This window comes from Brachycentrus maculatus, unplaced genomic scaffold (genome assembly GCF_059751285.1).
Source record: "Brachycentrus maculatus isolate JH-2025_06_01 unplaced genomic scaffold, ASM5975128v1 h1tg000147l, whole genome shotgun sequence".
Lineage (NCBI taxonomy): Eukaryota > Metazoa > Arthropoda > Insecta > Trichoptera > Brachycentridae > Brachycentrus > Brachycentrus maculatus.
In genome coordinates, this window is record NW_028280900.1 from 1243899 (window position 1) to 1271794 (window position 27896).

The 27896-nt window shown below is 33.9% G+C and overlaps 2 protein-coding genes across 5 annotated transcripts in view; both read right to left on the bottom strand.

Moving 5' to 3' along the window:
* Positions 1-10: 10 nt before the first annotated feature.
* Positions 11-14287, bottom strand: LOC148308826 (ADP-ribosylarginine hydrolase CG2909-like). 3 transcript variants are annotated; one of them, XM_088261043.1, is made up of 11 exons: positions 13450-14287; positions 10692-10843; positions 8099-8218; positions 7860-7997; positions 7184-7386; positions 5284-5474; positions 4981-5203; positions 4274-4411; positions 2905-2955; positions 2700-2823; positions 11-785 (listed from the first exon to the last, which is right to left on the bottom strand). In XM_088261043.1, the coding sequence occupies exons 2-11, from the start codon at positions 10826-10828 to the stop codon at positions 611-613; spliced, it is 1500 nt and encodes a 499-aa protein (XP_088117169.1). In that variant the 5' UTR covers positions 10829-10843; positions 13450-14287; the 3' UTR covers positions 11-610. The 3 variants fall into 3 exon arrangements, with proteins under 3 accessions (XP_088117169.1, XP_088117168.1, XP_088117170.1); XM_088261042.1 differs by having other exon boundaries at positions 15-785; positions 13528-14287; XM_088261044.1 differs by lacking the exons at positions 10692-10843; positions 13450-14287 and adding an exon at positions 9444-9806 and having other exon boundaries at positions 17-785.
* A 4928-nt stretch (positions 14288-19215) lies between these two features.
* Positions 19216-27896, bottom strand: part of Snx27 (sorting nexin 27) — a 35550-nt gene continuing 26869 nt past the window's right edge. For both annotated transcript variants that reach the window (XM_088261055.1, XM_088261056.1), the window contains exons 6-9: positions 27110-27273; positions 25063-25252; positions 24013-24188; positions 19216-23407 (exon numbers count right to left, since the gene is read on the bottom strand). In XM_088261055.1, coding sequence (XP_088117181.1) covers positions 23339-23407; positions 24013-24188; positions 25063-25252; positions 27110-27273 — 599 coding nt within the window. In that variant the 3' untranslated portion in view covers positions 19216-23338. The remainder of the gene's footprint in view (positions 23408-24012; positions 24189-25062; positions 25253-27109; positions 27274-27896) is intronic.

Below are 27896 nucleotides of genomic sequence, written 5' to 3' on the forward strand. Positions count from 1 at the left end.
TACAATTATATAAATAAATAAAATAATAAAATTCTACTTTCTAAAAACAATAATCAAAAATATTAAAGATTAATTTAATTAATTTTATATTACCTACCATAAATGAGAGTAATTGGATTGCAAAATATACAATAATCCTTGGTCCTGTACGGGACCGTAGGGCATAGAACGATGCAAATCTGAGGTCCTATACAGGACCACTGGTTGTTTAAAGTTAGTATGAATGTGAATGTGTATATTCAATTCCTGAATTATTTGTATCAAGGTTCTGTTGATATTTCAACATCGGTGGGAATATGGAAGTCTGGGTAAACATATATGTATTGAATAATGTGGTTGTAAATAGGTTCTAACATCTAGCATTTTTTAATGAATATTTGGACACAATATTTTGAGTGTGTCCAAATCTCTGTTCACATATCTGAGTTTGTCCACTTAGGAGTTATTTATATTGACATCTCAGCGTAGATGAAGGAAGAATATGGAAGTGTGGGTAATATATATACTAGGATGCTGTAGTTCCATATTCTTCTCTATATTATATATAAAGATGTCGGGATGTCAATATAAGTATTTGGACACACAAAATTGTTTGTGTGAATTTTCTTCTTTAATTAGAGAGGATATTCGTAGCATATTCACTAATGTGTTGGATACCAAAATTGCCGGCAATGTGTGTATTTTTGGCACAGACAAATCTCTTGTTGATGTGAGAGTTGTGGAGCTCTGCTACTTGTGAGGAGCACGCGGCGGCGGGGTCACCGGAAGTATGTAGACTTCCTTCCCTAAACATCAAATAAAGTGAAATATATAGACAATAGTTTTTTTTGGTGATCAATTTTTTACCTTTTATGTGTGGTAAAGCGATATTTGGATGGTGAAATAAAGAAAGAATGCATGGCCGGTATAAAAATTATCGATAAAATTAAGAAAGATGTGTGAAACACATTGTTTGCGGGAAACGCTTGAAAGTGTCTTTTACTTACTGTTGGTAGAGAGCGGGAGACACTTAAAAGCGCTCTATTTACTTAGCGAGAGATGCTAAAAAACATTGCACAGATCGGAATTAGGTTTACGGTTACATGTGATTAAATTAAATTTCTATTTCAAATTATTTATAAAAATTAATATATACATTACAAACAATATATTCAAGGTGTATACAGTGATCAGTAAACGACCCTGATTAGTAAACTAATTAGGGTCGGGATGAAAAAACCGCCCGACAACAATGTGTTAAGATTGTTTGGATATGTGGGACAAATGAGTGAGGAAAGAATGGTAAAATGAATATCAAACTAATGTATGTAGTTTAAAATAGAACTAGAAGAGGACCGAGGAAAACTTAGTATGATCAAGTATTCCAAATACCTGAAAGTTAGGAGTCAGAATAATCAACGGGTATGTACAAGGCAGTGTCACCTCCAGTCTCCCGCTCTCTAGTGGTTAGCGCGCCAGGCTACCATGCTGGAGGTCCCGGGTTCGATTCCCAAGAGGGTCAAAATAAATATGTTTTAGTGATTTTTCAGTCTAATATTTATTTAATATGACCCTGAACTGGTACCTGAAGCGAAAGGCTGATCACCTTTTCTTCATATATTTAACGATCCAGATAACATTGCTTCTATACAATGCAGTGCCCTATGTACCACTGGGTGCGGATAAGAGTTAGAAGAAGAAGGATGTATGAGGAGGTGCATGAATGTGGAAGAAGCGAGAAATTTTTCCAAAGACAGAACGGTGTGGCTTTCTATTCTCCCTGCCTATCCCTGCAGAGAAGCTGTGTAATGGTTAGTTAGTTAAATTCTTTACTGTCATTTGATAAATAAATAAAAATACTTGTTAGTGACTAATAAGACCATTCCCAAGAGATCAAAGTCAAGATAGAAATGGCGACAAACTGCTTCTTCAATATGCCAGATCAATTAATGACATTGTGTACTAAGGGTGGTGAAAGATGATCATTAATAACTCGCTACTGTATTGCCTTTGGTTTACTATAAATAAGTATGACTGGCTCTAAGTGAGTGAGGTTTCTAGGAGACACAAATCTAGAATCCGCTTACCAGACTATGCGAGTATGCACACAATTGCGGCTATGTTTTTGTCACCAACATACCCACATTCCTTACAAACACATTAATTCTACTATGTTTAGTAAATTATTAGCTCGAAGACATTTCTCAGAATGCTTGTTCACACGTGGCCAATATTGACTTGGTTTAGTAGAATATCTTAAACTATTGGCCTCGTGTAAATTCTATGTTCTGCTTTATTTGAGATTAACGCTTTACTTTTCTATAGAAACTTATAATTAAAATATATATTACAAAGTAAATAATCGATAAAATTAAGCATTATCGATAAAATTAAGAAAGGTGTGTTGAGATGGTTTGGACATGTGGAGCGTATGAGTGAAGAAAGAACGGTTAAACAAATTTATGGAGCGAATGTAGTTGGAAAAAGAAGCAGAGGACGACCGAGGAAAACTTGGCACAATCAGGTATGTCAAATACTTGAAAGCGGCCGGGTCAAAAGGCGTAATAATCGTCGGGTATGTATGAGGAGATGCATGAATGTAGAAGAGGCAAAGAATATTTGCAAAGACAGAGTGGTGTGGCGTTCGATTCTCTCTGCCTACCCCTGCGGAGAAGCGGCGTGATGGTTAGTTAGTTAGTTAGTTAATAAATTATGCTCACCAAAATTCATTCCCAGGTTGTGCGTTTCCATCCCATGCGTACGTTTCCACTATCAATTTCCCTTCATTTTCATCAGTCAATTTAGAAGATGGTTGTCTATCGGATAAGTGAACTTTTATGCCACCTAAAAATACGAGCAGAGATAGGAGAAGAGTACTAATGCCTGATTAATGTTTGCAATATTTCCAAAATGTATTCTAATTACCTAGTGGATGTGCCGGACATGCAATGAGCAATCCAGAGTCACTTAATATATCTGAAATATGAAAAACATAAATTGAAAAAAATATAAATTGAATCCCAATATTTTGGGTGCGTGAATTTTTGGTCACAAATCCTAAATTTGCTTTACTTAGAAGTTACTTTATTGTTCTCTCGACAAAGATGAAAGAATCAAGAAGAAACCAAGAAATTTGAAATACTTACAGAGCTTATGACCTGTCATTGGTTGATTTGAGTGATCAATTTAAATACTGCATAACATTTAACATGATTGACACCGCAGTACTTAAATTTCATAGAGTTGTATGTATATAGATATGTCGTAAGTGACAACATACATTTTTTCGAGAATAAATTTCAAATGCGATATCTACGATGGGAGGTCAAAAAGTTCGCGGAATGACAGGGAAGGATAATGAAATGAAACATTAAACTATTTTTCCTTTTCAATGTATTCTCCCTTAACCCTAATACATTTATTAGATCTGTCAAATAACTTATTAATACTGTCGAAAAAAAAAGGCGTCAAAATAGGCCGAAATTGCCGACTTCATTGTCATCGCCAATTTTTCATCCACCTGCGTGGAAGTTCTTTCTTTATTTTTGGAAACAAATTATAGTCGCTTGGGGCCAGGTCTGAGCTGTAGGGTGGGTAGCGCAGTTGTTCAAAACCGCACCGGTGAATGGCAGCCGTCGCAACATGGCTTCTGTGCATTGTCGTGCAAAAGGAGCACGTCTTTTGTAAGCTTTCCTCGCCTTTTTTCTTTAATAGCTTCTTTTAATTGATCTAGTAAAGAAGCGTAGTATTCTCCCGTTATGGAAACACCACGTTCCTTATAATCAATCAATAGGATACCTTCTGTATCCCAAAAGATCGTCGCCATGATCTTTCCGGCCGATTGAGACACCTTTTACTTCTTAGGAGGGGGTGTGCCTTTTTTATGCCACTGCATCGACTCTTACTTTGACTCAGGTTCATAATGGTGAATCCCAGTTAAAATTTGGGCCATAACTTCCTCCCTTTGCTCTCCACAGCGGTCCAAAAACTCGCAACAACTTTCGACGCGATCGCGTTTTTGATGGGCAGAAAGCATTCTCGGAACCCATCTTGCACAGACTTTAGTCATGCCAAGATATTGATGTAGGATGTTTAAAATGGTTGTTTCTGATACTCCAACTAATGTTGCAAGCTGTTTTTTCTTTAGCCGGGCATCTTCCAATACAAGTTTTTTAACTTCTTTGATTATTTCTGGCGTGGTAGCCTCAATCGGCCGTCCAGGTCAGGGGTCATACCAACACATTTAGTATTAAAATTAGGAAGTTAAAAAAAATATATATTAAAAATTATTCACCTTCACGTATATTTTTCATATAGGCAAAATGTACATCTGATATGCCCATTAGCTGCGCGGATAGATTCTTAATTCTTTCCAAAAATGTCTTAACGAAAATATTATCCTGGTGCAAGAATGCTCTCCAAACACCTAGACCTGAAAATTATCCAAAAATTACTTCTTCTACCCCTTATCCACACCAAAAGGTGCTCACGGCAATGCATCAAATTGAAGCAGTGTAATTTTTTTATCATTGATTACACAGAGGTAAGGTGATGAGCCTCGCATTTTAGGTACTGGGTAACATTAAATCACTTATAACACTCTCCTTTTCATTCACCATTCACTTTGTGTAATACCACTCAAAAACACTATTTCATGACCATTCAAATGTAAACAAATGTCTACATTTGACCTAATGATGGAATTGTTATTCCGAATCCGGTACCATGAAGTGATATTGCACAAAGTGAACAATGAATGAAAAGGAGAATGTTATATTACAATACCACAATGTTAACAATGCTTTTAAGATACAAAATAAATCACTTGATGTTTATTTTGACCCACCCAGGCGGGACCCAGGAATTCCCAGGAATGGAAGCCGGGACTTCTAGCATTACCCTGGATTGGTACCTAAGGCAAGGCTAGTACCCTTGCATTTGTGTATTTAATAATTAAACATTGTGTCGACCTGAATGAATAAAGGGCAGAAGAAGATATACCTATTCCTACGACGTGTAGGTACGCTGTTTTCCCCTGATCCATGGCCCTTTTATTAGCTTCAAGAAGTGCGCAGTCGAATGCAATAGAGATGTGTCGGGCGTACACGGCATTATCAAAAAGGGTCTCTCTATCATAAACAAATCGCTTTGTAAACTTATCTTCTATTCTAGAATCCTCATTCTGATGAATATTCAATGCGTCCTTGTAGGTTAGGCTGGGCACCTAAAGAAGCGGTTAATTAATTAAATATAATAATTCAGTAAGAATATACCATGTCGATTCAATCTTAAGTTTACACATACTTCGTAAAACTTGGCCCACAGATCTCTCCATAAAAATTTACCCTCGTTAGTAGATAAGGGGTTGTACTTTTCCAAGAATCCTCGGTTTTCTTTGCAGCCATATCCATTAGAATACGTATTTTGTTTTTCATTAATCAATATTTCTTGAAATTCCATCACGTCTCTTACTTGAAGTCGTGTTCCGATCAAACCTACTCGTATAGAAAAATGTTAATGGAAATCAGTGTCTTATTCTTATTGGATACATATAGAAAATATATGATTGTTAGTAAAAAGGCAGGGCTTTTTTTACATGCAATGCGGCGAAACGGCATAGGCATCTTTTTTCATGGATATATAAATTCATTAAAACGATAAAAAATGGTATTGTAATGATATTTGAATGATGTTTCAATATATTATATATATATATATATATATATATATATATATATATATATATATATATATATATATATATATATATATATATATATATATATATATATATATATATATATATATATATATATATATATATATATATATATATATATATATATATATATATTTATATATTTTTATTTATTAACTAACGTCCAAGTGACTGAAATCTAGCTACAGCTTATGCACATCGCTTATCATAACCCTACTCGGGCTTCAACTTTTTAAGTTTCATAGCCTATGCCTACTCGTGAGTGGATGTACTCTTTATGTTTAAAGTTACTATAATTTCATGTAATTCATGAGTGAAAATTCTAGGCAAAAACACTCCCTATATTTTTTTTATGAAAAGAGGAATGTTTGTGTTTTTATTTACACAAATATTTCAATTTTATCATATTTCTGTGAGTCTAAGTGGCTCATTATTAGAAATAGGTATCAAATTGTGGTAGTGGGTTCGAACTGAGACACTCTGACCTAAGAGTCCGCGACACTAACCACGGGACCTCAACAAGACACTTGACATGAAGTAAGTTCCGGGACCTTTTTTGTTTAAAAAAAGCCCCGAGTAAAAGTATAATACAAGTACATCAATATAAATATATGGGCTGTTGGATAAACCAATGGGACCTTTCCCAAAAGATCAAATTCATGGTAGAAATTGCAAGACACTATTTCTTCAAAATGTGTGACCTCCTTAGTAATTCAACCGAAGTCTGTGCATGAGTGATGATGCCACATATCATCCATATTTCTCTATGGCCTGTCAAAGCTAACTCTCACCCAAGCTATCATATATCTATAAAGAAGATTTAAGAACTTAAAATATGGTGCTATAGAAAAAGAGATGGAAAGTTGTAAACAATAAAAAAAATAAAGGCATGTACTTGGCATTTTGTAAGAGTAGAGAAATAATATGAATTATATTACAGGGCAAATTTGAAGCATAACCAACAACACAAAGAATGCTAGTAAGGTCCTTGGTTTTCTCATTGTTAATCTATAGTGCGGAGAGTATCGAATAAAATAGGAAAACCCTTGTAATGTGATGTTTGCAACAAATGCTGCAGATTATATGAACACCCAGCCGTACAAATCCCTCGATAAACAAAAGTTGAACTTACGACAGAAACTCTCTATGTAACTTATATTCTCTTAAGTATGTGCAATAGACGACTTCTCGATTTTTTTTTGGAACATCTCCAAAAGAAACCTTGATAACCTAAAGAAAAATATCTTGATAGGGAGTGTCGAGGGTACGAGGGGCTGACAAACAAACAGATGGAGCAATCTGATCACAGAGCCGACGGTGATATTATTTATATGCTAACGGAGTAACACGAAGCTGTTCAGGATGTCCGTAATTGCAGCCAGCTATTTTGCCATATTGTCATGAGAAATGTGCAAAGCAAGTTGATTAAATTAATATGCCATTTAATAATGTTTAAATTAAAAAAGATGTATGTATCAGAAATACCTATTATAATGCCAAATCGTTCAATATTTTCCAAATCTGGTGTCACTAAACCTTGGTTATTCCTGGAACCATTGTTGATGAAAACTGTTTTTCCAGACACATAGAGCAATGCGGATAATTTCATTTCATCGTAACTTAAACAGTTCTTTAGCAATAAAGGTGCCTTTTCATTTTCCGTACCCACTTCGGTCCAACCAAATAGTCTGTTCAATAAAACATACAAGTTAAAATGAATATAAAAAATATAACGTATCATATAATTTTAGAGGTAAGCTCTTGTCTCTGCAGCACCTTCCACTGTTCTGTGCCCAAAATGTAGTTTTTCGGATCTTGATTCACAATGCGAAATTCACTCTACGTCACTGCGGACGGTATGCAATTATTAAACTAGAGGACAAGGCATTTAGTCACATGTGCTATTTCATTAAATACAACACATTGACTAATCACAGCTATTCTTACAATTCTTACATGAATACTTGTCCTGTAATGATGACAGTATCTCCACATGTATTGGGACATGTGACAGAAGGAGGGGAGTTGGAGGAAGGACATTGTTGGCCATCTGGAAATATAATTTACACTACCAGTTTGGCCTTAGCAGTGCCATCTGTTGAATTTTCTGTGGAGTAATATAGTTAAAAAAATGTTTAACTAAAGTATATTAAATAGTAACCCTGTTTCTCCGGTAAGAAGTCGATAATAATCTCGAGGACCACAGAATACTACGGATCTTTTTAGTAGCAATCTTTCTATGAATGCTTCAATTCCCATATTTTTATATAATTCCCGTTCTATTGCGGTTCCATGTTTTCTGAAAGCGAAATAAATAAAAAATATTGTATTATTTTGAGAAATAAAAATATTGTGTAATATTGTGAATATATTGTGAAAAAATGAGATGAATATGGATACCTTTTATGTAGAAGAAATTTGCACATTAGAAATAGGACCTTTTCATGAATAAGAGGGTAAGTGGACACTATGTTTTCCTGTAAAACTGTTTTTGAAACATCTTTAGACAGGGTTTTGCATCTGTAAAGAAATTGTAAGATTATAAGGATATGAATGCTTATATGTATTTGCATTTTTAGACTACTATGCCCACTCAAATAGCACACAGCATTAACTGAAGGTAAAGTGATCCTCCCTGTATTTCAAATTTTTAGATAAGGGAGTGGAATGTATTTGATGGGATGCAGTCATTACGTCATCACAAGTTGATTCGGGGTAAGGGACATTATTCCACTATAAAAATAGAAATAGAAGAGGAATAAATGTAGGGACATTAGAATAACTACAATTAATAGGGCACTAGGGGATGCATACCCATAATCAATGGCGTGCACAGAGAATTAATTAGGGTAGGCAGTAGAGGTAGGTAGTAAGGTAAGCTGGTACTACTTGGTAAGGTAGGCAGTGGTGGGATTCAACTGGGTGCGAATTTTTAGAGTTCGCCGAAACGGTCCTTAACCCTTTGTTGACACACAATATTCCGATTGAGATCATGTATCGGAGCACGCCCGGTTTACTTGGTCCGCCACGTTGTAAAAATATTTGAACCTCACGAAGAGAAAAAAATATTGGAAAGATGAAAAAAAAATAATGGGAAAATTCAGTTAAGTTATTGCACTTAGTAAAAAGAATATCGTGAAAGATATACGCTTAAAAAATGTACAAGTAAACAATGTTTTCCTTTCTATTACTTGCCGGTCTCCCACAGGGCCAGAAGGAGATAGAAATATTTAATATATAAAAACATTTTTTTTATAGGGTAAGGGGGTAGGGGTAGTACCTAAAGGGCGAACCGGTTCTTGAAAATTTTGAATCCCATCACTGATGGTAGGTACTGGTTGCGTTTTTGTATGTCACACGGGTAAGTTGGGATAGGCATTGCTTTTCTGCTTATATGGAAGGCACGCCTCTGCCCATACTCGTCTTAACTTGTGAATGTTTGAAACTGCTAATATGAAAAAGTCCTTTTAGGAAGAGCAAGACACTTCTTACTTAGAAGTAAGTTCTTACGAAGTTGGAAACTAATCTGACGCAGTGCTATATGCACCATCGGGTGTGGATAAGAGTCAGAAGAATAAAATGAAACTTGTAACATTTAAAAATATATAAACATAAATAAAAATGTTTTTATTTTTTATTTTTTCAAAATCGTGAATTTCCTATAGTAATTCACCGATTGCTTTGATACAAGTTTGCATTAAAATACCCGCGTGTTTTTAAACCATTTATACAACATGTTTCTTACCTATCACAGGTGAAAACAACAACAAAAATTACCGCAATGGCAGCGACATCTGTTGAACGTAACAGCAACACACGCAACTCTTAACATTGCTCAGACATACATGGCTGGCAGCGTGCTACTTGACACTCTTGCACATTGAGCAGTTTTATTTGTTATAGATCGCATGTTGCTTCATAGATTTTTCAAATTTTTCATTGCTTCACAAGCATTGGGCTTTCTATTTTCTTTGTTTTCCATTTAATCAGACCACATTAGATCATCGATAGCAACGCGTGGCCTGGTGCAGTTAGTTCTAAGTAATATTTACAATAAAACAGCGTTTTCTTCACATGATTTTCGAGCGGGAATATTATCGTATTAAAATAGAGTAATTTCATAAATTGGGGATACCGTTTTAAATGTGTTAAATATTTCAAGAGTTTTTTTTACAATTCAAATAATTGCCTTTAATTTGATTTTATTTTGAAACATGTTATTATTTTAAAAAATATAATACGCAAATATGAAACAGATTTTCGTTGGATAATTTGAACAAATGAAAATAAAATCATTGAGACTACAAACTGAAAGAGATAGTAAGTAAATATTTATTTATGGGTATGTACGTAAATAACTGCTAAAATAAATAATAAAAGTATCCTTTATATTATATTGATATTCCTTTTATATACATATTTGAAATATCCATTTAACATCGTAGAAAAAAATGTATACTTTTCGCTCACTCCTTTCATCAACGTCATATATAAAAAATCGTCAATTTTCAGTTGTGCATATTTTCGGAATGCCCAGAAAATGTACTATATCCCAGCAAAAGCGGCATATTTTAAACTTAATATTAACCCGCTTAAGGGCAGAAAGTGTTGTTTTTGCATTTTGAAGAAAAGTTATTGTTTAATTTTTTTTAAGTTTTTTTAAATATACTAAATATTTTTCAAATTGAGAAAAACTCTTCAGGTTTTACCTAAAAAGACCTGTTGCACAGTAAGTGGCTTGATATTTATTTTTTAATACATTTTATTAGATTCATAAACTTTAAAATCGATCTCCTGAAAAATCTTTTTTTTTTAATTTATTTATAACGTTTTTGAAAGGAGTGAGTGTTTTATTACCGCCTAGTTGATAAGCTTTATTTTTTTGTTAAATTTAAAAATAATGTTTAAAGAAAAACCCTATTGACACTCATCACAATTGAAAATGGCCATAATTTTTTAGGCGATTTCATTGATAAAGACCAAATAACTTTACCTGGTAGTTTGTATTGGAAAAGGATTAGGAAACTCTTCGCTATTTTTAACAAGTTCATCGTAAATTTGTATCGTAGGATCCCCTGCAGGTTTCTGTATCAAGCGACACTCATCTAGAAATTCGCGGATATTTTCCATTAAAAAAAAATATATCTGTAAATAAAAAAAATCAATAAAAATATTTCATATTTTATGATTTTACAAAAACACATCACTGCGTGAATATCACATCGTTCGGTGTGTATTCATTTTTGTCAAAATTTGACTCTAAATCAGAAAAAAAATCATAAATAACAACTAATGGCACTCACAAGATGGTATGCTGCATATACAGTATCTACTCAATGAATTAGGGCCACCCATTATTTTTTTGAATACTCTGAAATCTTTTGGATTATTATATTTATTTTACATAAATACATTAGGTTTTCTATTGACATCTAATATCATGTATATTACCTTCAATAATATGTAAAATATACCTGGATTATTTAAGCCTTTACAAAATTTCAAACCCTTTTTCTGAGAAAGGTCCCTAATTAGCGCAGGTAGACAGATAGTTGAAAGTTCAAAAAATAGTCCTATCTCATTTATTAGTGAAGTTTCTTGAGTTTTGGTTGTTGTTTTGTTCAGAGAGGTTATATAGTTATCGTGTCTTGTGAAAAAAACTGAATTTTTAATTTTAGTTCATAAAGTATAAAAAAAAATTGTAAACACAAGTGTTTTTTTTGAAAAGGACAAAATGGGAAAAAGTAAAGACATTTCTGAGGAAAAAAAGTCTAGTGTTATAGTGCTACTGAAATAAGAAATACTATCTAATAGAGAAATTTCAAAAAAAGAAAACGTTTCTCGTCAAACAGTGGACAGAATTTCAAAATCAATAAAAAATTAGTCACCCGCCACCAGCAATCGGCGAAAGAACTGTCGTAGGATTAGAAAAACAACACCGAGGACTGATCGAAAAATCGTTCAAAGTGCCTTAGAAAACCGTAGTGCATCAGCAAAAAAATTAAAAATAAAATTGGAAGAAGAGGGTATAAATATATCGGTATCAACACTGAGGCGACGTCTTTACGAAGTAAATCTGAAATGCAGGCGCCCTGTAAAAGTACCAAAATTGACACCACGAATGAAAGCGGATCGATTAAAATGGGCCAGGCTACATCGAAATTACTCGGTAGATGATTGGAAAAAGGTATTTATTTAAATTGAATTTTCAACATATCATTTTAGTAAATAAACTTATATATTTGAATTAAACTTAAATTTTCATTATTTTTTAGGTCATCTTTAGTGATGAGTGCCGGTTAGAAACCGTGACAGAGAGCCGTCGATTCGTCAGGAGAACACCAATGGAACGTTACAATGAGGCCTGTATGGTAAAAGTTATCAAACACCCCCCTGCAACAATGATATGGTCATGTATTATTAACAATTTACCTGGGCCGTTGTTTTTCGTGGAAGGAACAATGAACCAAAATTCCTATAAGCAGGTCCTCGAACGAATTTTATTGCCCTTCTACCATACACTCGACCCAACAGAAGGTCCATACACCTTCATGCAGGATGGGGCACCTTGCCACCGGGCTAAATCAATAATAAAAATTTTGTCTAACAAAAATCTGCCTTTGCTCCCCTGGCCTGGAAATTCTCCGGACCTTAATCCTATAGAAAACGTATGGAGCATGTTAAAAAATAAGGTATCCTCATTTCCAAATCCGACAGTAGACTGTCTAAAAAAAAAATTAAAAAATTTGGTCAGAAGACGAAGAAATAAAAAACATGATAAAACAGTGCATTTTAAGTATGCCAAAAAGAATTGAGGCAGTTATTTCTGCCAAAGGTGGAAATACTAAATACTAACTATATTTATATGAAAATATATGCATAATTTAAGCGTAATAAAGTGTTCATATGTAAATAAAATTCAATGTTGTTTTATTCAAGGTTTTCTCTGAGTTATTCCTGTTTGAATTGAGAAATTGCGCGAAATTCTGCGTGGCCCTAATTCATTGAGTAGATACTGTATTTATGTACGTGTGATCGAAAAATACGTTTGTAGTTACGTTTTTCATACGTTACATACCTAAATATATTTTAAATACTACAATTGTTCCGTTGGAATACAGTGTTCGGTTTATAAAAATGTAGTATTTGCAAATTATGTTACAATATTTGGCGATTGAACAGTACATCGCTTGCATTAAACCCATTAACTACACTGTTGGTTTAAAAGGAATAGATTGTATATCGCTAAGAAAAAAAGGTCACCAATAATCCCGCAACTAATTTTTCGTTAAATCCATTAATATATTAGTTAATACTTATTAATCAACAAATTCATCCGTGAAATCTACCAAGATTTTAAGGCAAATTTTGATATTTCTTTGCTTTTTCACAATTCTAAACAAATTAAATTAAATCAGATTTTAAAAATTTCTATATCTTCTTTTTTTTGGCAAAACACTTAAAAATTTAGTGATACTTCGTATTCAACATAAAACGTACATTGCGTTTTTTAGCGAAACTTTGTAGTACCTACTACAATTTGCGAACACTACAATTTTCAATGTACATATTTACATAGTATTTCTTATAATAATAATAATTGAAAAAAAACCTTTTCGTTCGACTGAATAAGCGCACGAGAGTTTTTGGCTTGAGGAAACTCGAGCCAAAAACTCTCGTGCGTTTATTATGAGGAAAACCTCTTGCGGAATTCCGAATCCGATGAAAATGTTCGTGTGCATGGTACGTACTTTTTGAACAAGAAAACTAGCGTGTACCGGCTTCCTTGAGGTCAATAGAGTAAAACTGATATAATATGAACTATTTACCGTTTATTCTCTTTAACACTGATGATTTATTTTAATAATAAATTCTTTGTGAGATTACAATATTTCCAGATAAAAATTAAAATGAATTTGCACAGGCCGCACCGAAGCAGGAAAAACTCGACACTTATCTATCGATTCACGTGACACGTGAGCAAAGACTGACTAATTTGTATAGTATGAGTAATAGTCACGCCTTCAATTAACAAATTTAATTAAATTTGTAAATAATAAAGTGTGAAAAAACTTTAGCATTTCAAGTGTAAATATTTACGCTTAGGGTTGCCGTAATTGGCTCCTATTGATACAGGAGAATAAAAAAATAAAAAAAAAAAGTGGGTAGGTGCCAAAGTCGAAGCAAATTCGTAAAAATATAAACAGAAAGTAAAAAATCGAGAAATTTTCATAAGAAAGTAAATATTTTAATATTTAATGTGATTTAGAATGTAAATCGATTGAACAAATGAATAGTAAATAAATTTCAAACTCGCTAACAATCTTATTTTCACAAAATAAGATTGTTCCGAAGTTTTTACTACAATATAAACTAAAAGAAAAAAACAGTCAACACCCATATGTGGAGTTCTACTATACGTATCTATTATATAGTAGATACATTGCACGTCGTAAATGTAAATGTAAAAAAGTATGAGAAAATAAAATTGTGGTAGAAAGGTTTCAGGATATCAAAAACTAAACTCATTATTGTATCTTAATTTTATCTAAAGAAATCAAAGGTAACAAATTATTCACCTAGCCTCCTCTGAGTAGTATTTGAGTACATGTGATCCCTCGCACAGGCAATTCCAAATGACTTTTTTTCTCTTTTTTGCAACGTATTACCATATTTCGAAATCGGAAAAAGAGAGTTCGGTGTGTTTTACATTAAAGTTTAAAATAATATTAATTTTTTTAATACTGGGTGTATTGCTACAAAACATTACTTTTACTCTCTCTCTCTGGTCTCAATCCTGCGGATTGGTCTGTAGCAATATATGACATCTCTTTCGCCATTCTCGCCTATTTTCGGAAGTCCTCTTCAGCTCCTCATACGTCGAGCAGCCCATGTCTTGGTATAAGTCGCATAGGTATTCGCGGCAGGGGGGTCTTCTGGCGTTTATTCCCTCGATCATCCCCTCTATTATTTGGTGCAGAAAACCCTCTTGTCTTAGCATGTGGCCGATCCATTCGGCGCGTCTTTTGGAGATAGCCGCGACTACTCGTGGTTCCTTTCTTTGATCAATCGTAGTACCTCGTCGTTGGAAATGTGGTCTCTCCAGGATATCCCGAGCATTCTTCTATAGATCCACATGTCCAACACATTCAGCCTATTATTATCTCTTTCAGATAGGCACCATGTCTCGCAGCTATACAGTAGCACACTCCATATATACATTTTGACAAGAAGTTTGCGTAGTTTCAGATCTATATGATTTGAAAATCACCGATTTACTGTTAAACACAAGTCTTGCTTTTACTATAGGTAGTTATTATTTCCAAAGTATTCAAATTATATTTTAATTATTATTTTTCTCCAATAGTCTAATTTAAATAAAATTAATCAACATTCAATCATTGTTTTCTTTGTAATTCATATTTGTGACTATTTTTTTTTAAAGACTTTTAAATATTTTTTATCTATCGCCTTATCTTTTTGATAAATAATCGAGTTTCAAAACAGACAACAAAAAACTCACATTAGTTTTGTATTGGAAAATTGTAGAGTGTGTATAAATCATTTGATTTATATTTTTTTAGAAATTGCAAAACGTAATGTGGCCAAACTCGACACTGAGTTTGAAAAATAAAAATGATGTCACGCCAAACTCCACTGCTTCTAATCCTAAGCAGTAAGGGCGTTTGTGCAATACACGGAATTACACGGAATTTTACCGTCCGGCACTGACGGCACAACTGACGTTACCAAATAAAACAGATGATTGGCTTGGATTGGCTTGTGCTTTTGTCCATCTTTCTTCAGATCGGTGCGTGAACACGTTGCGCATAAATTCGATCACACTAAACTGTCGTTTCATTTTCATTTTTCAAAACCGGACGGTGAAATCCCGTGTAGTGGACAAACGCCCTATGGATTTAATGGTTTGAGAAAAATATGTATGCATTTTTGAAATCAGAAATAAAAACAGGTTTCGTTAACATAAATTTATTTAATTTCCTTATTTTATAAGTAAATATATATATATATGATTTGTAATAATTATGATAATATACATGTTATCAACTAGGATATCCTGCTGCAAGTATATGTGCATACCGTAGTACTGTGGCTGGATACATTACATGTTAGAACTATTCTCTAATATTGCATCGCATAAGGCTAATCTACATTAAGGAACACACACATTCTGGGAACAGAGTACAACATCCCCAAAAAGGTTACAAACAAAAGGAATGTGTTGAGATTTTCTTAAATTTAATGTTAAATACACACACAAACACACACACACATATATGTCTGTGTCCGTGTGTGTATAATTTATTTCAACATTTTGAGTAAATAATCCCAGAATACTCCAGAGTACTAAGGGTCGTCGGAGAGGCGACAGAGAGTCATAATAAAAATACATTTTTTTTAATATTAAGAGTTTATGGAAATAAATGAAAAATAATCAGATAAATATTGCATTATTACATTTTCGAGAAGTTAAATAATAAAAAAATCTAAATATGTTTTTATATTTAATAAGAAAAAAAACCTTCACATATTGTAGTCATACAAGAGAAAGTGACCAAGTGCATTTTATACAAAAACGTGATGATTGACTATTTGATATCTTACTAGCTTAATATTGCTCTGAAAAAAATTCCAAAGGATTTTAAACTTGGAAGTATAAGAATATTGACTTGTTAAAAATAACTAATTGCATTGATGTTTATTTTCTTGCCAACCAAAGTGATTTAAATGGCCCTATTGAACATTTTATGTTTTGTTAGTTGGTCACTTTCTCCTGTACGACTACGATATATCCGGCTATAAAATATGTTTAGTATTCTGAGGTTAAAAAAGCCGCCATAGAAAAAGAAAATAGATGTGGATGTGAGACTAATAAAAGTCTCAAGGCTCACTTGATAAAAAAGAAAAATTACTATTTTCTATGAAACACACACCAGATGTACAATATTTGACAAATTATAAGAGAAAAATCATTATATCAAAGGAAAAGACATTGTATCACAGATAAGGACTGATACAACTGATACACAGATAAAACTGGATACTTCTGACATCCTGTCCACTGAGATATCCTATCCAACAACCTTTTAAAGCGGGACTTGTGTGAAGTTTTAAGATTGCAACGGCAGATGGCGGAAAGTGAGGTGTTTATTACACAACTAATAGACAATCAAAAACAAGGTAAATTAAGGCTCACCCTCAGTAGCCTCCATAATCCGTCCATGGAAAATGATAATTTTTACTTTAAAATGACCATCGTTCGAGAACCATAGAGAATTTGTTCAATAGAATTTGTTACAGTACACACTGATTGGAGATAATTGTTCATTGTTTATCATCTATGAGCTAAAAAAAGTCCTCCTTCGAATTCAAGTGTGATTTCCAGATGGGTCAAAAGAAATAAGTGATTGTTCACTCCAGCAAGATGCTGGAAATTGTCTGCAGAGCCTTTGTTAAAAATCTACTTAATATACCTTGCAATTCCTGTCTCCTCGTAGCTTCCCTCATAATAATTTGTTTTCACGTCATGATCATTAAATATCATAGATAAAATAGAAACATTTCATAATAATGATGTAAGTACACATGTCTCTAATATAAATGTCCTTCAGTGTTATGTAATCAATTTCATTTAGTTATAATGATTTTTTTCCCTTTATTCGTTTAGTATAAATGATTGTCTTTAAAAATTTATAAACTCGCAGAAAAATATGGAAAACAAAAATCTAAATCTATTTACGTCCGCCACTTTTTAAAACAATACTGAAAATACATAATTATTACACAATATTCTAATACGTGAGTGATTGCAACTAGCAAAAAACACAACAACAAAAAACTCAGTTTTATCCATCTAAAAAACACAAGATTTGTTCCTCTTACTTTTAACTATAACTTTATATCGAATCTCTAAAATAAGATGGCAATTTTGACTGCGCCAAGCAGATACAATGTTTGTTAACATATTAAATACATTCTAAAAATTTATCACATTAATATACCATTATGGGGGATCTGATTGGCCTAATACACAGTTTAACGAATACACCTATGCGGGTACATATCTCACTTCACCATTCGGGCGAAAATATCACTAACAATCGCTGTAATGACCTTTCTTTGCTCAAACACGCACCAAACATTATTGCTCAAAGCATAAACTTAAAAAAAAGAGGAAAACCCAAATACAAGGTAATCGGACAGCAGAGAAAGGTCACCAGTGTTTATATGTGATTTTTACTCAAATCAAAATTATTTAAATAACTTCTTTATTTTTTAAAAGAGACTTTGACCAGTATTCCTGAAGCGAAACTTCTTAAAGTACATTTAATTGTGAAAAAAGTGGACAGTTCCATAGGTGGCATGACTGGAAGAACAAGGATGTTTCGCTTTTTGTTACGCTAGCCAGTTACAGTTGCGATATAAGTACTAGGGTTTCAGACATAAATGAGGGTGTTAAAACAAAGCTTAGAATTACCCAAAGCAATGGTAAAATAAGTAATTGATGCCAAAACTTCTGATGAAATGAAGAAGAAAAAAACATCCCCCGGGGATGCTTGTAAATAAATAAATAAATCACCCGAAGCGGACCCCGCACAAATGATATGGAGCAATTCCAATAAACCGTTTAATAAAAGGAGTCGTGTCTTTGCACTAAAAGGAGGATTTATACGTGACCCGCCACTATCCACCTTTCTCCGCTTGTGAAAATAAGAAACCCACTCTAAATAAATAAATTGATCTCAATAATAATAAAACAGAAACCCGGCCCAGTCTAATTTATGCATGTAATACTTTCTCATATATAGGCTTATCCTTATTCCTACAATCTTACCTAATGAACCCAGAAAAAAAAACATAGTACAATAAGTGATGACCACGGTACATACAACCTTTTTTACCGCAGTCTTTATTTATTATGTTATGTTTTTTAGGCATTGCCTCCTTAAGCGTGTCAAGAAATGAGACTGAGAAAATTTGTGACTTTGAACATACATTTCTTATTTTCTCTTTATCTAACCCTCATTCACCTCACCCAGTGGCGTATGGGGAACTGTGTCGTATCGCCATAACATGATTTGTCCGAACCGGCGTTGAAACTCAATGGTAAAAATAACTTTTGTTCTCGCATCACTCCAGGAAGTTTTACATCACGTATCTCCATAAATTTAAGTATAATCGGGGTCTACAAATATATATATATATATATATAGTGGTGTATTTTTCAAACACGGTGCATTCACATTCACCAAGCTATGTAAAAAGGTTTTTTTCAAAATACAATAGAAATTTGTTAACATTAAAGTTAAACTGTTAATAGTAACTCTAATAACAATGACACATTTTTCTAAAAGTTAAATCGATTTTATTTTCACACTCCGGCTATCGATTCCGGACTGAGGGAACATAACATCGGTCTCCCTAACATATCAATGACAAATTTGCAAACTGACATAACCGCTACAAACTCCATTCCCACTGCGTGTCGGTAAAAATTTTTTTTTGGTAATGGTACTGCGTAAATACGTTAAATGATCCCATAAATGATAAATCACATAATGTGATTTTATACTTGCTATGAAAAAGACATTATTTTAGCATTTTGCTTAGGTTAGGTGAGTTTTTGTTTGGTTTTCAAAATCAATTTTTTCGGCGGTTATATCATTTTGTATTTTTGCAGAGGACATAAAAATTTACAATAATAAAGTCGGTCGTACCAATACCTCATATTTTATACACATCAAGTATACAGACATCCCTTGCCATCTGCGGTTTCAAATATTTACAGACAAGCAATATCAAAAATAAATTCCTTAAACTTGGTTAAAATATACATATATTTTCATAGGCATACGAAACAAAGTGAATACATATATACTTGCTACTGTTATATGCAGCCAGCAGTTAGAAAATTAACAAAAAAGGAAAGTATACAAAAGAGAATTACAAATTTAAAATAATTCCAAATTAAGCATATCATTTATGATAATAGCAATATTATTAAAAAAAATAGTAGGAAGGCAATAAACTGCAAAATATATAGATTTGGAGTTATACTTGGTTTAAAAAAATTACATTATGCCAAATAAAAGACCAAAAGGAGTTTTTAGTCGCTCCTACACAATTATTTTACTAACACACTTGGGACGAGTGTTTTTTTTACGCCTGCGTACCGCTGGCGACTGGATTTGATAATTATGTAAATAGAGTTAAGACCACAACAAAGAGATTGGTACATAATATTCATATAAAAACATCAAATATGTACATAATTCCTTCTATTCTGACTTAAAAATACCCTTCCCGTCCTTAAGCATCAATCAACCGAACGGGTAGAAATACCTTTCCCGTCCATAGTGTGATAAGTGGCTTACAAGATATGAGCTGATATCCTCACCAGTTGGCAATTAGTGAGAAAACTGACGGACAGATGGCAGTCTGAATAGAATGGGCATGCCATATTTCATTAATAGTGTCATGTACTCTCACACACAACTGAGCGTGTTTGGCATATTACGTAACAAGGAAATACTAAGACATATTGTATGGAATCCACAATTGATCTAATTTGCAATATAGCCTCTGAAGATAACAAGAGATGCCTGTATTAAAAACAAATATTCCGAATGCTCCCTTAAACTTTAATTTTATAAACTAGCATTGTATAATTATAAAGATCATTATTAATACTAGAAGATTCGTGAAACAATTTTCCTCAATTACAGAAGTAAACTTTATACAATACATTAATTTAAATACACAAGATATTAAAACGTAACCCAGTTTAATGATTAATTTATATAATTTTTCATGTCACACGACAATATGGTGGCATAATAACAAAAGTATAATTTATTTTTTTCTTTAAAAATTTAAGTAGAAATTACCCTTTTTGATAAAAAATTTATCATTAAATTGAAAGAAGTCTTCGAGTGATAATTTTATATTATTTTCAACAGTACAAAATATAGATGTTTTGCTCGAATCAAGTATTTTATACGTAAATAAATCATTTGCAATTACTTTTCTCTAAAATTCTTCTTAATAGCTGTTTTTACAACAATTTAATTATTTTGTAACGCAATTTCCTTATACATAATGCTATTCGTGTACCAAGTATAATTTAAAATGATCACTGCTGAGCAAACTAATTTTATTTTGTGTCACATTCACAGTTCGAATAATAAGTCATGTTTTAAGTGAAAATATTGAATAACCGATTCTAAAAAATTTAAGCCTGGGTCCCGGAAAATGATACCCTTATTGGTGATAGTCACACAAGAGACATATTTATATCGTATCACAAACAATCCCCCGTATTTATATTTTAAACATCAAAAAATCAAAGAAGAATTATTTATATGCATTTAAAGTAAACGCCTGAATTCCCGCTATTGAAGAGAGCTCGAAATCTAAAAAAAGTGCATGATTATTTGGTCAGGTAAAAAGAAGTATAATATTGGTCAGCGACAAGTGCTCGCTTGAACTGTCAACTCGTATAAAGTCACCGTTCAGCCAGAAGTCAGCAATCAACAATCGCTGTGATGCCCTTTCTCTCCGCATAGCAAAAAAATTATAATACAAACTCATATTTGAATTATAAATTTATGTGCAATTCAAAGTAGTAAAACTAATTAATTTTGTCATTTGTTTCAAGAGGGGTCACCGCAGCATTTGCTAGTTAGTGAATTATGCACAAAAAATGACAATAGATAATCACAAATGATGATAGGTACACTAAAAAAAATATTACAACATATTAATACAATGATAAAGATAAAACAATATTCTTTATTTAGTAAAATGTGACCAAAAATATAGAAAATCTGTACTGGAGGTATTTTTTACGCAACATTCGGTATCTATCATAACAGTAACTAAGTCGGAAATTAGGGGAATAAAGTGTAATTCTTCAGACTTTTTCCATTTCAGATACACTTTTCTTTCGCGACTGTAAATTTTTGTCTACATTTATGTGAATGAAAAATCAAGATTTTGATGTTAAGTGACGGAGGTGTGATTAAATTGAAACAAATTGGTTCTAACATACCTGCAAAATGGTATTTTTAGTACTTATATATTTCTGGCCAGTGTTACCACGGATCACTATGACATCAATGAGCACATTTTGCAAGTAACACAGCCAAATAAAATACAATATCAGAATAATAACCTTAGAGAACGAATCAAATAAAGTTTAAAAACTAATCCGTATCGTGTTTGTCCGTATTTATTTCAAAGTAATTTGAATACATGAATTTTAAAATAAATATCTGCGCCAAATATCACGCATTGAATATTGTAAGCATTCTGCGAAAATTGATTCACTCGCATCACAGACGTTTGTCAGCCGCGGGCAAAGGATTAAAGCAGTTGCCGCGGCTAAGTACTTCATTATTTCTGAATCACGGTTTTAAGTCCAAAAAAAAGTTTAAAACCTAAAACTAGAATATCAGAGCAATAGTATAAATAAATTTGGCAAACAAATTTAAATGAACTATGTCAAAATTACGCGGCTAGACTGGGTCAATTTTTGCAGTATGCTCGGGACATGTAACTCTTTGTCACGCAATTTTTTTTAAATAAAAATATTAATTCCAATGAAGTTTGGGCAACATGCTAATAATATCATGAGCAAATTACATTGTTTGCATAATTTTTAAAACATGGTTTTTATTGTGCTACAAAATGTTTTATTATATGTGTAAACTTGATTGAAACGGAATTTACTGTAAAAATATTTAAATTTTAACATTTTACTGTCTGCCATCATTTGGGGCAATTCACAAACTCGGAAATTATCAGAAGAATAAATTAAATTAAAAGTACATATAAAAAAGTGATTTAATTAAAGAAATTAAATTGTTTACTTTTATTTTTGTCAATACCTAGGTGTCATTTATTAATGCATGATTTTCTTTGTGTTGAATTGTCAACAAATTTAACGTCTCACACGAAATGTCATGAATGCTTTGTAGAGTAAAACTGGAGTATGATAGTGAGAGTCACAAATGTCAAAAGTAAACGACGTCTTGTACTGCAATTGCAAAATCGGTTACCACAATTTTTTTTTTCTTCACATAATGCACCTCGGTTCAAATAGAAAGACCCGATTTAATTTTATACTATCTTTGATTAGTGTCTTGCGTGTCATTCTACATGGCGCCATTAGTCTTTAACATTAATAAATTGAAGCTGCATTATAATGACACCTTAGAATAAAGAGTATTAATCCATTTACAAAAAATGTTAAAATATTACACATTCTCATTTTAACAAAATTACTTGTTTTATATATATATACTTTTCACATTTACAGTACTATGAGAATTAACCCAAATGATCCATAAGCCAAATTGTTAAAAAAAATACTGAAATTTCTTATCCAATACCACTTTTATTGTTTCTACAGAGGAATGATCATAGAGAGAACACACATTTGCATGTATTTTTGTCGTTGACCCTTAGATGATATATAAATAAAAAATTCAGTCAGTAAAATAAAGATGATTGTGTGGTGAAGGGGTACGGGGGGTAGGGGGGTAGAGGGGGGGGATGGACAGTAATTGTTCTAGGTTGGCTCTGTGGAGGGGTGAGAGGAGAGAGATGATAGCGACGCTACTCTCCCGTGTCCACCCACTTGGCCTCTTCCGCTATTCTATCCAGACAGTCACTGAGATACTGGAACTGAAAACCACAAAAATATTCATATTTTATCAAACTTTTTGCGCAGAATATATATGCACATTGGCAAATTTATATCTATGAAGCAACATGTCTTGAAATGGACTGTTACACTTAAAATAAAGTTTTTTTTTAATATATAATTTTTACAGTTTGGGTGATTGTATTCAAGGAACTCTTCTGTTTTTCTGCGCGGATTTTTGGAAGAGTTTTTTTTTTCAACCTTTTTTTGTACTATTTTCATCTGATTTGTAAAAAATGGCACAAGAAAAAAACTATTTCACAATTCTTAATATACTAATTCTTGATCGCTAACAAATTCCCTTTATTTTACCTCGCTTCATTCATTCATTATTTTTTATTGTTAAAACTCTTTTTTTCTTACGACCGCATTTCTATTCTTTCTTTATATATGCATTTAACCTATACTTTTATTTGTTTCTGTAAATTTGTTGTGTTCTCATCTAATTGATGAAAAACATTTAAACAATTTGTATTGCACTGTATTTCATTTCTTGTAATGTGTTTTTTTTTGTTTGCGAACCGTAAATAAATATAAGTGTATAATTTTGTTTGATGTAGTATTCGGTGGATGGATGTGTACTCACGTATGGCGTGTAGATGTTGAGGCAGCGCGGGGGGCGGTCGGGGCGCTTGCAGTGCACGCGCAGGCAGCCCGCTGCCGCGTCCACCTCCCACTGCTGCGGCACCACCTCCACCACCTGCGCCGGCACCTCGGGGCTGCCGTCCGCCCGGCACGCCACCAGCGCCAGCGACGAGAACCCTGCAACGCGGGGCCGACATTACCTAACAGGGCTATACAGCGGCCAGGCTCTGTCCCCTGTTACTGCAGAGTTTACATACCCACCTCCGTCTCCGGTAATGGTAAGCACATTTGGCTACCGAACCCGGGACCTCCCATAGTTAAAATATCGCTCATTTGGTGCAACAATGGCGTAATTACACTTTTAGAAATATTACAGGAGATGCCATTCAGACATTGTAGCAATAGAAATGGCGCCATTATACTCAATTCTACAAATGACACTCGCACCGTCTTGCAAAATTTCATCACAAAATCAATTTTGTCCATGTTCCTCCCGATTTAAATAGTCTTTCCGCACATTTTGACATATTTGACTTTAAAAAAGTGTAGTTACGTCATTGTTGCAGAGCGATATGTGTTTTTTTCACTTTAATATTTATTTAATTTTTTGTGACTATCTCGAAGAGCCATGCCAAATGGATCGGTCACGTGTTGAGACAGAAGGGTTTCCTGCACCTGATAAAAGAGGGAACAAACGCCAGAGGACGCCCGCATCTTTGCGACTTATACGAGGACATGGGTTGTTCGACGTATGAGGAGCTGAAGAGGGTTTTGCAGAATAGACCGGAGTGGCAAAGGAGGTGTCACTTGTTGCTGCATACCGATCCACAGGATTGAGACAAAAAAAGGAAAGCGGGAGTGATCATCTTGCCTTGATCATTGTGTCAATGTCATGCAGTGCCATATGCACCATCGGGTGGGAATAAGGGTAAGAAGAAGTACCTGAAGCACAGAAGTGATCATCTTGCCTTCATATAAACAATATAGTAAAAATTGCTGCGGATGTGACGCAGTGACCAGTTTGCTGGTTTGGTTGGGCGGTTGTACTCACCTACGGTGGGCACCAGCTTGCCCTCCTTGCGGGAGTCGGTCTGGCAGGGCGGCAGGTGCGCGCGCCCGTAGCCGGGCAGCGTGCGCGCCAGCGCCAGGTACTCGCTGCAGCGGGAGAGGTCCTGCAGAGCCTTCAGCTGGTACAGCCGCTCCCCCGCCGCGCACGTGCCGCGGTTCACCTCCTCCACTGCCTGCAAGCCAACAGGGACACAATTAGTCACGCTACATGTACCATACATACACCACCTACCAATACCCAATATTTGGAGCGGAGAAAACCCAAAACCCATAAGCTTTATCAAGATGCCCTTACACCCATTAAAAGTCACTGTTTGGTGTGCTTTATGGGCAGGTGGAATCATTGGCCCATATTTTTTTAAAGACGATGCTGGCCTTCTGGCCGAGAGCGCTGCAGAACCATGATTACTGACTTCTTCGTACCTCAGTTGAATGGCATTGATGTGACAAAACTGTGGTTTCAACAAGATGGCGCAACATGCCACACGGCGGATGCCACAATAAATTCATTGCGGAAATTTTGAATTTGTATACCACTAAAAACAACACCCTATATTAACACTTACCTACAAATACATATTATGATGTTTTTAAGAATTAGTTTCTCATGTCCACTTATTAATTTTAAAATAAAAACTGAAAGTAATAATGCACTAACAATATATTAAAAAAATCGTTATTTTACTTAAGAGTGGTACTACTGGTAAGAGTTGGTGTGGGTTCCTCGAGCGCCCGACGCGGCTCCTGAGGAACCACGCTCCATCATTTATTTACTTTTCTCAGGACATTTACATCTCAAGCCTGTAATTTTTTGCTCATCTATAAATATTGTGATTGGTATTAACTTGAAATGGTTAAAAGTTATAATTTTACAAAGGTTAGCTGTTTACTGATGAAAGTGCATCAAGAATATCATTGCGTCGTTCAATATAGCAATGCAATCCTAAACGGTATAATGTATTTCTAAGAATCTGTGCCGAATGAACACATGTGGCCATGGGGCGTTAAAAAGTGCTTTGTGTTAGTCCCTTAAGGGTACGTTACGACCATAGTGTATTCATCCGAAACCCCTACCTTCTCGGGAATAAATGACTGCAGTAAAAATGTGCAAAGACAATAACGATCCTAGAACGTGTGCTTAATCGGTTAAATTTGATGAAATCGAACTACGAAAACCTCAGAGACAAAACAATCATGTCGGATAACGGAAAGGCGTCGAAAGAGGATAAAAGCGAAGTCCCGTTTGAACTGTGTTGAACCCGACTGTGCTAGTCTGGAAGTTGGAAGTTGGCCATCCACAATGACGAGGAGCTCAACAAGCTGCCCTCCAGCGTGACGACCATCGCTCAAGAAGGCGTCCTGCCCAACACCTTAGCCATTTTCCAGGCCATAGGATCAAGAGGAAGGCGTTTTAATTTGTCATCTTTTCCCCGCTCCAGACTCGACGGCCCGAGACCGATTGACGACGTTTTAATCCATTTATTTTTTGTATATCATTATCATTATCATACTATTATTATTATTATTATCTATGTCTTTATAAGCGCCCTTGAGGTAGTATTTTACGAAAATGGCGCTATACAAATTATCCAAATTATTATTATTATTATTATTATTGGACAGTCCCGAGACTCCTATCATAAACCTTAAATGAAAATTCAATAGATGTCACTGTAAACCTTAAATATCGCAATATTATAAGCAAAAAAAACAGTCTCCCGTTACAGTGCTAAAATTTTTGGTAATTGTGATTACAGTTTCCCGCAAACGGCGATTGGCGGACTGCAAAACTCATCTCCCACATAAGTTGTGTCAATATAGAAACTAATATTATTTATGAACTATTATAATACATATCTTGTTGAGAACCATTAATTTTTAATAACAATAACATATGCGAATGTATGAGCAAGTCATATCAGAACAGTTATGGGAAAAATATAGCCTCAGAATAAATATGAATGTATTGAAATATTTCCAAAAACATAGATAAGTCTGACAATATTATAGCGAATGCGGTAGGTAATTACCTGCCAGAAGACAAAGCTAGCAGCCTGTGGATCGTTCCTCAGCAACTCGGCTTCGATGGCCAGGTTGAAGAGCCACTTCCTGACGGTGAGGCAGCTGCTGGAAGCCGTGGAGTAGTTCTGGATGTATAAAGCGTGCGGACATTCTTCCGGTTGTAATTTTCTTTCTGGAAATTAACAAATATAATAATTGTCTGAGGAATAATTGTTAGGAAATTACAGGACAATTCGTGGATCTAATAACTTAAGAGCCGAGTCACAATCTTTCTAGTAACAAACTTAAAACATTAAATAGTTTCTTCATTTCTTATTTCATTTGTTTTAAACAGTCAAAAATATCAAATACAAAATAAAGACCCAGATCAACGTCCCAAGGACCCAACTCTAAAATTTAGAATTAGCGTCACATTCAGTGTTTGAAAATGATGCGGAATGCATCGAAACACGTGTCACAGTAGATTTTAAGAAATAATGGTATTTACTAAGTAAAACATTTGTGAAAAATGGATAGATTTTTACCACAAAGTGACTGCCGAATCGATTAATGAAAAACAAAATAAAGAGTTATGGAAATCAATTATATGGAAAAATCCTCAAAAATATTAATTCTTAAATTGAAAACCAAATTACTTTTTTGTTAAGTTCTCTGTTTGATTCAACATTTTAAGTGCATGTTAGTCTTCGGTCGGACTAAAAACGCATGTGATTAATATTTTATGTAGGTTAAGGGTAGTGGTAGTTTATAGTGCTGTTTGCGTACTAGTGCAGTGATTGTCCAGACAAAGAGATG

What these genes read in the sequence shown, in the direction of transcription:
- LOC148308826 (XM_088261043.1), bottom strand. Translation starts at nt 10,828, where the DNA reads ATGGAAAATATCCGCGAATTTCTAGATGAGTGTCGCTTGATACAGAAA. An exon ending in CTTCTTACCGGAGAAACAGG is followed by an intron (nt 7,387 to 7,859) that starts GTTACTATTTAA and finishes TTTATTGAACAG; the next exon opens with ACTATTTGGTTGGACCGAAG. An exon ending in CCTACACGTCGTAGGAATAG is followed by an intron (nt 4,412 to 4,980) that starts GTATATCTTCTT and finishes GATAATTTTCAG; the next exon opens with GTCTAGGTGTTTGGAGAGCA.